The following is a 10,398-nucleotide window of genomic DNA, read 5'->3' as shown; positions in this document are numbered from 1 at the left end:
CGAATGACCATATGTAGATGCCATGCCTTTCGTTAATCCGTCAATAGTAGTATTATGACACGAGCAGTCATGAAGCATCTCCATATGATTTATATTCTCTTGATAGAATGACTGATAATCGTCTTTCACGAACCAATGGTGAGTCGCTACAATCAGCTTGGCTCAACAATCATGTAACCGAAATAAGGGGACCCATGAGGAAGACCACTTTTCGAAAAGACCAAGCTAATTTCCACATGTTAAAGGGGCTACTTTTTTTTTGAACGGTAAACTTCATTAAAAAAGACGCGACCTCAAAACAAGGGCCGCCAAAAACACCATTACAACATATACAACGGGTACATAGCTCAATCCTTCCATTGAAGAGACGTAAACATAGACCGACTCTTAAACCACAAGAACGACAAAGACTTTATCGTAGCCATCACATCACAAACTTTAGGATCAACGCCTTCAAAAATCCTCCTATTCCGAGCTCTCCAAATTGCCCAACAGCTTATCATAACGATCCCATTCAAAATCCTTTTCCCCTTTTTGGAACCAGCTCTCAAATCTGTGAAGATGTGATCCAAAGATTCGTCAGCCGAAGAACAAAAAACGCAAGAAACATCCTGAATATTAATTCGCCTTCTGAGTAAGGCGGTCCTGGTAGGAAGCCGATCCATTTCCGCCCTCCATATAAATAAATTAACCTTTAAAGGGACCCAAAACTCCCACTTCATAACCTGCTGCCGCTTCACATCTCGACCTCTAAAACCTCTTGCATTTCAGAAATCTCTACAACCGTTTGCGGACTCCTCAACCAATTATGAGAAAATATGAATCCGTCCAAAGACTGCTTGAAACGATCGCTCACATAACAGCTCTTATCCTTCTCCAATTTGTAAAGCATCGGCCAGCAGTCCTTTAACAATGAATCGTCATACGAGTAATCAAACCAAAACCTCGTGGACTCACCTTTACCCATATCGGCTCGCAAGCAACAATGAATACTCCTACCTTGTAGTTTTAACTTACCAAGGAAGGAAGCAATGGTCTTCCAACAACCACCAATGGCCTTAGGCTGTGCGGTGTGGGGGTCGTTCCCGCCCCATCCTGGATCGGCGCAGCCGTCCCCTCCATTTCGCCCCCCACCGCCGGCGTCCTGAACGTCTGCATGAAGACGTTGGAGACGGGCCTCCCCTCTCTCACACACCTATACATACAATATATACATATATATTTTAGGTCCATCCCCCATTTCCTTACCCCCATCCTCTTTGCCACATCCTCACACCCGATCTACATGGCGGACCATCCTCCAAGGATGGACCATCACCATACCGCATAGCCTTATCAACCGGAAGAAAACCCCACCTCCCTCCATGAATCGCCTCAACCACCCTACGCCATAAAGAGTTTTCCATATTATAGAATATCCAGGCCCATTTAGTTAATAAAGCTGAATTAACATCAACCAGCTTAGAAACCCCCAACCCGCCATCTGCCTTAAGTCTATTTGTGACAAGCTGGGCATGATGAACATATATGCTCGAGCTTAAGGGGAGTGTTAAATAATATGAACCCAAGTGGGCTTCTAGAAGGGACAACTAGGACATTTATTTATTCATATTATTTAACACTCCCCTTAAGCTCGAGCATATATGTTGATCATGCCCAGCTTGTCACAAATAGTCAAATAGAGAAGATTAGTTTCTCTTTCTTTCTATAAATAGCACGCATTGTATCTATTCCTTTGATTTTGGAGTTGTTCTTTGAGTGTAGTTTAGAATTTGTTCTCAGTTTATTACACACATCAATATCCGAGGGGTCATATTAAGCAAAACACATACATGTAGATCTAACCCAACAGAAAAACGATCAAGCAATTGAAGTCAGGAACAAAATAAGACACAATAATGACAAAACAAGTGAAGAAAATTATGAAAAGATCATATATAGAAAAAGAAAGTACATAACTTGTCCATATGATGGATGCTACAGAAAAACTTCAGAAAACTGCTATGTGATTTGTAACTTAAAATATGTTGATGTTCAGGCAAATACGATTGCTACGAGCAGAAACAGAAAGAGAATATGCGCAGTTAGTTTCATTGTTGATCAGTTGTGGTCTTCATTGCATTGTTCTGATAGGTTTGCAGTTCTATGAAGAATCCACATCTGCATGTTCAGGATGTTTGTGAAAAAACATAATTAAGGGAACTCAAAACTATCAGATGAATACTGCTTTGAGGGATGTATTTTATTTCTTTATTACTTGAATAGATGACGTTTACTTACCAACTCTCGCGTATATTTTATTCTTCATCACTATCATAAACAAGTGCCTTTCGGCGATGAGATGCAGCAGCCTTTCTTGGAGGAGACTCTTCGTCTGATTCTATCTCATGGCGCTTGAGACTGCTTCCTGAAGCCTTATGCTTCAACTCCTAAAGTTATTTTTAATTAAATTAACAAAATGGTGGAAAAAAAGTGAAAAATATAAAGAAAACACTTACTGTTTCTTCTTCTGATGCTTCATCAGCCAAAGCCTCCTCATACTGATCTTCCTCCTCGTCATCGTCATAACGGTCTGCCACATCAGCACGCCTACGTGGCGGAGACCGCTCATCTTCTTCACCCTCGGTTTCATACTCAGATTCTTCCCTTTCACTTTCATAATCATCAATCGGGCGTCTAGATGATTTCATGGAATGCAAGGATGATTTGCCTCGTGAAGTATCTTTGTGTCCTTGAGACTATTTACAGAGGACGTATTATTATTATTACATAAAATGGTAATGGTAATTAAAAAAATTGTTTTTTTTTTCTTTTATATTTTTTAAGCTTATATACCTTCTTTGCATTGATAATACGCTTTTCGGCCCGAGCTTCCATTTCCAGATCTTCTTCAAAGCGGCGTCGACGCCGATTATCATAATAATCTTGTTCATCATCCTAATAATCATTAAACATAGCATGTTACACATAAACAGTTGATAAGAAAAACGGTTACTGACAAGTGTCAACTCTAGTTATCAACTTACAAAAATACACATAGAACATGTTTACAGGTTCAGATAGTTAAATGACAGTAAAATAATTAGAAATCTAGAATTATACCTCATCGAGTGCATCCTCCAAGAAACCAGGTGAAAGTTGGCGCTCCCTACGCACAGTTTGTGTATACTTGCGGTTCACCTTTTCCTTTTTCTTACTAAGAAGTTCATTAGCCCTAATTGTTTGACTTTCAGCCTATAAAAATCAGTAACTTGATTAGTGGAAATTCCTAACCGAAGATTTCAAGAAAATTATATAATTTTCATGATCTAACCTTCTCCTTCTGCTCCTTCTCCCTCTCGGGGTCGATGTCAGTGACGGTTTTTTTGACCCTGAATACCTTTTTATGCCTTGAGTCAACAAGTGCGGTCAACAATCTATGAGAATTGGATGTTAAAGACGAAGGCATGAATCTCATCTTTTTCAAGACTCTCCCCTGTGACTGAAGTATACCCTGTTTTTTTCATGAAATTCATACATGTTATAGCAAAAATAGGACGTACATGTATAAAAAGAAAACGTATGCTTCTAGGTAGGGGTGTAAACAAGCCTAGAGGCTCGAGAGTTTCTCGTGATCGGCTTGGTTACAAGCTCGAACGAGCCTAGCCTTATCGAGCCCGAGCTCGAGCCTGAAATAGAGTTCGTTTTGTTATCGAGCCCGAGCTCGAGCCTCAAATACAAAGCTCTTTCAGGCTCACAAGCCTAAACGAGCCCATGCAAAATTTTAGTTTTTTATATAAATATATTAATAATGATGATAACATTGATGAGGTCGAGCCGAGCTCGAGCTTTGGGTTTTAGTCGCGAGCCGAGCTCGAGCTCAAAGTAGGCTCGAACCGAGCCGAGCTCGCGCTTCATAAAAACATAACGAGCCGAGCTCGAGCCTGGTCGAGCTCGGGCTCGGCCTGGCTCGTTTACACCCCTACTTCTAGGGATACCATAAAGAAAGAAACATGTTTTACGCACCTTTTCATGTCTAAGGAAAAGATGAGCTTGATCATGTTGTGCATCCTGCACTGAAATATCAAGAACTTCATTTCCAATTTGCAACTGTAAGCTGCCATCCGACCATCTCACAAAACGTGCATTGCTTTCATACTACATAAAGATTATCCGAAACAAGAAAAAAAATTTATGAAGCAACATATAAAGTGAAGTATGTAGAGATCATAAAAAGACATGTTAAAACTCCAAAACCTTTTCTGGTCCCCCCCCCCCACAACACACAACCTATGTGCAACAAATTTAGAACCAACATGGGACATTAACAGAGTGGAGTAATAAGAAGCAAGATGGATGATGAAACATGTGAAGTTGTTTTGTTTATTTAAAATTGACTTACAGATGTTGTTCCATCGGGATTTCTAACAGCCCTGTAACGAACAATATTGTTTTCCAAACGAATACGTTTGCTATGCCCTGATTCATCAGCAACAAATGCATCTTCTTCAACATATGTCTTTGGATCAAACGGTTTAGGATCAATTCCCATAATATTAGAAACTTTAATCATGTTCATCTGCAAGCAAACCAAAGTGAACCGTATTTAGTTCGCAATCAAGTGACTGTGTGAGACATTAGATTTGATACTAAACCTTTTCAGGATGTGAGGGAGGGGGTCGCAGCGGTATCCCTAACTCCAGAGGGGGTCCCACTGGTTTCTCCTTAGCTTTAACAACATTATCCTCTTCAGAATCATACCGACCCTCTTCATCGGCTAACATATCCTCTGGCCTAAGATCCTTCTCATAACCTTCATCCTCCATAGGAGATCTCTGTTAAGAAGATCAGCTAAAATTATTCTAGGAATAATGATGATAATATAGATTATAGTAGTAACTGTTGTTTAATAATAATTACAAACATTTGCATCGTCATCTAGATTATTCTGAACAGCTTCGTATTCTGCTGGTTCTTCGTCATCTGATTCGCCAAATACATCACGGAGCTCGGGAGCTGTCTCTGATATGTGAGCTTCATCTTTCTCTTCATCAGGTGACCTACTTCCAAACAAGAAGCAAACAACTTAATCCATTAAATGATCGTGTTGGTCAAAAACAGAGCAACCGTTTCAAAATCTTTAAAATTGAAAGAGTAAAATGCCATTTTCGTCCCTGAGGTTTAGCTAGTTTTGCAGCTTTCGTCCAAAGGTTTGTTCTTCCGCATCTGGATCTAAAAGGTTTGAAATCTTACCATTTTCATCCGGCTCGTTAACTCCATCCATTTGTCTCCATTAAGTCAGGGGTATTTCTGTCTTTTTTGTTTAACTTAAAGGGGAATTCCGTCTTTTTCACTTTATGTAAAAAGACCTAATACCCCTGAAAAAGACTGAATTGTCCTTTAAGTTAACAAAAAGGACGAAAATCCCCCTGACTTAACGGAGAAAAATGGATGGAATTAATGAGCAGGATGTAAATGGCAAGATTTCAAACCTTTTGGATCCAGATGCGGAAAAACAAACCTTTGGATGAAAGTCGCAAAACTGGCCAAACCTCGGGGACGAAAATGGTATTGTACTCAAAATGAAATTACATTACATTTATTACTCAAAAGTATATCCTAACATCCCACACTAGCTGCCTTTAATCACAGATTTGAAATATTAAAAGTGAAATAGGATAAGAACGATACCTTGGACTTCTAGGTTGATCGATTTCTTCATCTGCGTGATCCATATATTGATTTTCCTCCGATCGTTCAGATTCACTCTCGACAACTTCTCGGCGCCTGCTTGTCACGCCTCTTTGACCAATTTGGTCGCTTGCGGAATCTTTTCCTTCACTTTCATCTCGTTGAATTTCGAGATCTACTTCTTGAGAGCTTTGATCTCTTTCACCTTCACTCTCCATGGGTTCTTGATCCATTTCATGTAATTCACCGTCTGTTTCACTACCAGCCTCTGCTTCACCTTGACCTTCTACCACTTCTTCGCCTTCAGGCTTCGCCCCGACATCCCCTTCATCCTGAAAAAGTTTCAATTTAATTAAATTGAATAAAACTAATAACGATTCAAATTGGGCAATAATATATATATTATTGTTGAATCAGATCTTGGCTACTTCTATCTTTATAAAGCCTTGTGAGGATCTGCAAATTCTCACTTTCATTATAATTTGTATTTTCGGAATTCAAGAAATCCGTCTTTTGATTGAAGGTGAAGATTGACGATAAAGAAGCCGTACAGCTATGATACATTCGGCACACACACTTTAACATGTGACCATAAACATGCTACACGAAATGAAACCGGCAAAAAACTCATTAAAAGTAATGAAAAAACAACAGAGTCCCCCTTTCCAACTTGATATTGTTATTGAAAATGCGATTTATGTGTATTATGAGGATACAAAGACAAGATTCTATATTAAACACCTTGTATAGTTTTAATTTAATTTCATATAAAAAATGGCCATGCATAGGCAACATGTTGCCAAGTTTAATCGGTGGAAGTTAATTCTCATCCGCTGTCATGTGCCCAACTAATAACATATATCCGCAAAACAGATACACGTAATTATGAGTCTCATTCATTAAATGATAAGAACTTGGGATAATATATACATAGACCATCCAAGTATATAAAAGGTTTCACTAAGGCCACTCAAATATTAATACAACTATACCAGTTAATATCAGTGAGATATCACCGATATATCGGTTATATCGGTCATATCAGTCCCTTAGTAAAATATCGGTGTCAAATATTGGTCAAAATATCGGTACCAATATTATCGGCGATATTGACCGATATATCACCGATATTTGACCGATATAACCGATATATCACGGATATAACCGATATATCACTGATATATCACTGAATTATTGGTGTTAAATTGCTATATATATAAATTCTGCATTATATTAAAATTACCGATATCCCACCGATATCTCACCGAGATAACCAATATTTCAAATATCGGTCCTTTACCGATATCCGATATTTTACCGCATTAACTGCATAGTATACCACACATGTTTCAGTTTAGTTTATACCATTTCCAACAAAGAAAAACTTGCCAGAAAATTATAAAATAACCAAATACCCCTGTGTATAAAGCTTTTATCACACCTTAAGTTGTAAATTATAATAATGTCCATGAATATACTCACCATAATCAACTATAGATTGATTGTCGAACCATATTTTAGTACATGCAATCTGGAGCTTTTTATGATTTTTTTTTATCAGCAAGTATTTCATAGTCCAAAAAAAAACTCTATTATTGAACAATACTGTTATTAAAAAGAAAAAGATAATCTGAAAACACAGATTTAATAAGTTAAGCTATGTCAAAACAAATAATACTTCTGCAATTAGTCCCGCATCGTTATGTAATATATGCAAAATATATTTTTATTGCTTAAGTATACAAAATCTAGGAATAGTTGTTCCATGTATAAAACATACCGAATCCCCAATTTAGCTCTCAAGACCAAAAGCATATGTGTGCCCATGTGGAAAATAAATTCATTTTATCCATAAAAATAAAGTTAAACAGTTATATAGCATAAAGATTTTATAATATCACATATTGAAGAAAACTCAATATTAGCTAATGATATATCTGGTATACAAAGAATTACAACTTCAGTCATAATAAACAAACTGCAATACAGATTGTATCTAATCACTGACTAGAGAAAAGTAAATATGAAGTTATGATTGACTGTTTACTATATATAAACCGCCAAAGACTTCCATGGAGGCCTACATGGAATGTGAACTGGCACGTGCCTACCTAAATAAGACCGTAGTGTAAAAGGTTATCATGCATTGTGTATGCCCAAATTAAATGTCTATATATGAACTAACCGAGTTCAGGAAAACAAGATCGGAGAGTTTGAAGCCAAAAGAGATGTACCAGTTAACAATTTGATTGATAACCTTTTTTTATCGTGACAAATTCTGTAATAACTTTTTAATATTATACATTATAAAGAACCAAATAGTTTGATGCTAAAAACCATGATTGTAAATCAAATTGTCTTTCCATGCTATGATAGTAAAATAATATATTTACTTTCCAGACTTATAACTGAATTAAAACTTTTTCTTTTTATTATTTACACAAGACTTTTTTAACAGCAAATTTGGATCACTGACGGACCACTGGAGTATCATCGTGTCACCAGCGGAACCATCCAATCATATCCATCTCCACTAGGCAATGATGCCTATACACCAATTCAGGAGGAAACCCGATAAATCTGGGACAAACCTCCTTGTGGGAATTTTGAACCCATGACCTAATGGTCATAAGCCTTATCCCACCCCTAAGATGCCACTAGGCTATAATGCCATGGGCACACAAGAGTTATTAACTTATTATACAAATTAATTTGATGTAACATTAACCAACTGTAAGTGTCTGTAATTTTCTCATCAATGTCCCAACGCCGGTGCATAATCCAGTATACAACCACGACTTATAACTTCACTCAAGTAAACATCTTGAGATTGTGATGATAAACCTAAGTATTAGCAGTATCAACACTTAGTTTATGAGATTAGTCATTTACTTAATCCGCTACAATCTAACAAAATCAACACATGGATAATTATAAGTTTTAACAAAACAGGAAGTAAAATATCTTGTCCTCATTCCTAATAAAAAAGAATAATAATCAGCTTTCAAACGTCATTCATTCCGAGTTCTTTACCGGTCAATTTATAAAGAGCAGTGCCATGTCAATGTTTCATTAAGTAAAAAAACTGTAACCTTCTGCTCTAACAAGTCAACTTACATCCTTTTAGTGTAAATGCATAACAACATAACCAATAAAACTGTACAATATATACACCAATAAACTCTCACAGGCTTATTTCTTAGCATTCGAAATCAAACTTAATTATAATACTTGAAATAGAATCACATCAATTGGTTAGTATTAAGGAACAACAGTGCAACAACAAGCCCTAACCCTAGAACTCCAATTCAAACAACAAACAAGTCACAATTCAACTCAAACCCCCAAATTAACAAAACCTAACTACCGAATTAAGAAATAACTACGATACGAGAGCAATTAAACAGCAAAAAGTTGCGAGAGGAAGCGTACGGATGCATAATCGGGTTGTCGGTTGGATTCGTGCTCCGATTCAACCTCTTCTTCCTCCTCCTCCTCTTCTTCTTCTTCCGATTGATCACCGAACAGATTCTGCATCATCTGATGCCGTTTCTCTTCGCCCACCATTGTCGTAAATCGGAGATTGATGATGTTTCGGAAGAATAAAGCTCGAATGACCTCCCGCCGATGATGAAGAAACAGTACACGATTGATTGATTATATATACCGAAGAAACGTTACTACTGCTGTCACGTGATACAGGACCGACCTGTAGAATTTATAAATAACTTTACTTAGGTTAATTAATTCCACAACTTTTTGTTGTTGATAAAGATTATTATTATTAATTATGCTTATAGAAGGAATGTAATAACACACAGGATTTCGTTTTTTAGGTTGTATGGTTAATGGAATGTAATCATCGTATTTTCGGCTTCTAAAGTTATCATAAAGAAAATTAATTGAAGATTTAAGAAGGGATTTCGTATGGGGTAAAAGAGGCAATGCTAATAAGATGAGGTGGGTTAGATGGGATCTAATGACAAAACTGAAGAAGCGTGGGGGTTTGGGGATTGGGAGGATTTCTGATTTTAATGTAGCGATGATGTTGAAATGGTGGTGGTGATATAAAGATAACCGGACTCAACTATGGGCAAAAGTTATTTACTCGATTCATAAAAATAAATTCAATAAGAAACTTATTCCCGTTAAAAATTTAGTCTCGGGGGTATGGAAGGATATTGGAGCGGTTGATGGGGTTTTATATAAACTCGACATAAATATAGCTCTTAAATTGGGAGTGGAGGTCGGTAATGGGACTAAAGTGCGTTTTTGGAAGGACAATTGGATACAGGACCAGACACTTGAGGAGAGGTTTCCGGATTGCTTCAAATTAGCAAAAGATAAGGACGAAATGGTGGATGAATGCCTGGAAAGAGTTGGCTCGAAGCTGTGTTGGAAGTGGTTTTGGACCAGAGGCCCAAATACGGTTGCGGAATGGGATCAGTTGGGCCTACTCTTGGGCTTGCCGAACTCGGTTAACATTGATGACAAAAAACGGATAAGTGGAGTTGGAGCAACAACGTGGGGGTAAGTTTCTCAACTAAATGGGTGAGATATGATATTATGGTTGCTGAAAATGAGTCCGAGACGGAGGACTCTTTTTTCTGGAACTCTTGGGCTCCTCTGAAGAATAATTACTTACTGTGAAGGGCTATCACAGGCAAAATCGCGGAAAAATGAATTTTTGGGCTCCTCTGAAGAATAATTACTTACTGTGAAGGGCTA

At 37.5% G+C, this 10,398-nt stretch overlaps 1 protein-coding gene across 1 annotated transcript; it reads right to left on the bottom strand.

Moving 5' to 3' along the window:
• Positions 1-1,911: 1,911 nt before the first annotated feature.
• On the bottom strand, positions 1,912-9,361 carry LOC110941905 (protein LEO1 homolog). The gene is made up of 12 exons (XM_022183597.2): positions 9,103-9,361; positions 5,671-6,002; positions 4,904-5,039; positions 4,635-4,814; positions 4,382-4,558; positions 4,006-4,137; positions 3,314-3,493; positions 3,103-3,234; positions 2,836-2,937; positions 2,499-2,738; positions 2,281-2,429; positions 1,912-2,160 (listed from the first exon to the last, which is right to left on the bottom strand). The coding sequence occupies exons 1-11, from the start codon at positions 9,235-9,237 to the stop codon at positions 2,298-2,300; spliced, it is 1,878 nt and encodes a 625-aa protein (XP_022039289.1). The 5' UTR covers positions 9,238-9,361; the 3' UTR covers positions 1,912-2,160; positions 2,281-2,297.
• Between the last annotated feature and the right edge of the window lie 1,037 nt (positions 9,362-10,398).

This window comes from Helianthus annuus, chromosome 5 (genome assembly GCF_002127325.2).
Source record: "Helianthus annuus cultivar XRQ/B chromosome 5, HanXRQr2.0-SUNRISE, whole genome shotgun sequence".
Lineage (NCBI taxonomy): Eukaryota > Viridiplantae > Streptophyta > Magnoliopsida > Asterales > Asteraceae > Helianthus > Helianthus annuus.
Note: the sequence above shows the minus strand (reverse complement) of the source record. Positions and strands in the feature narration are given on the sequence as shown.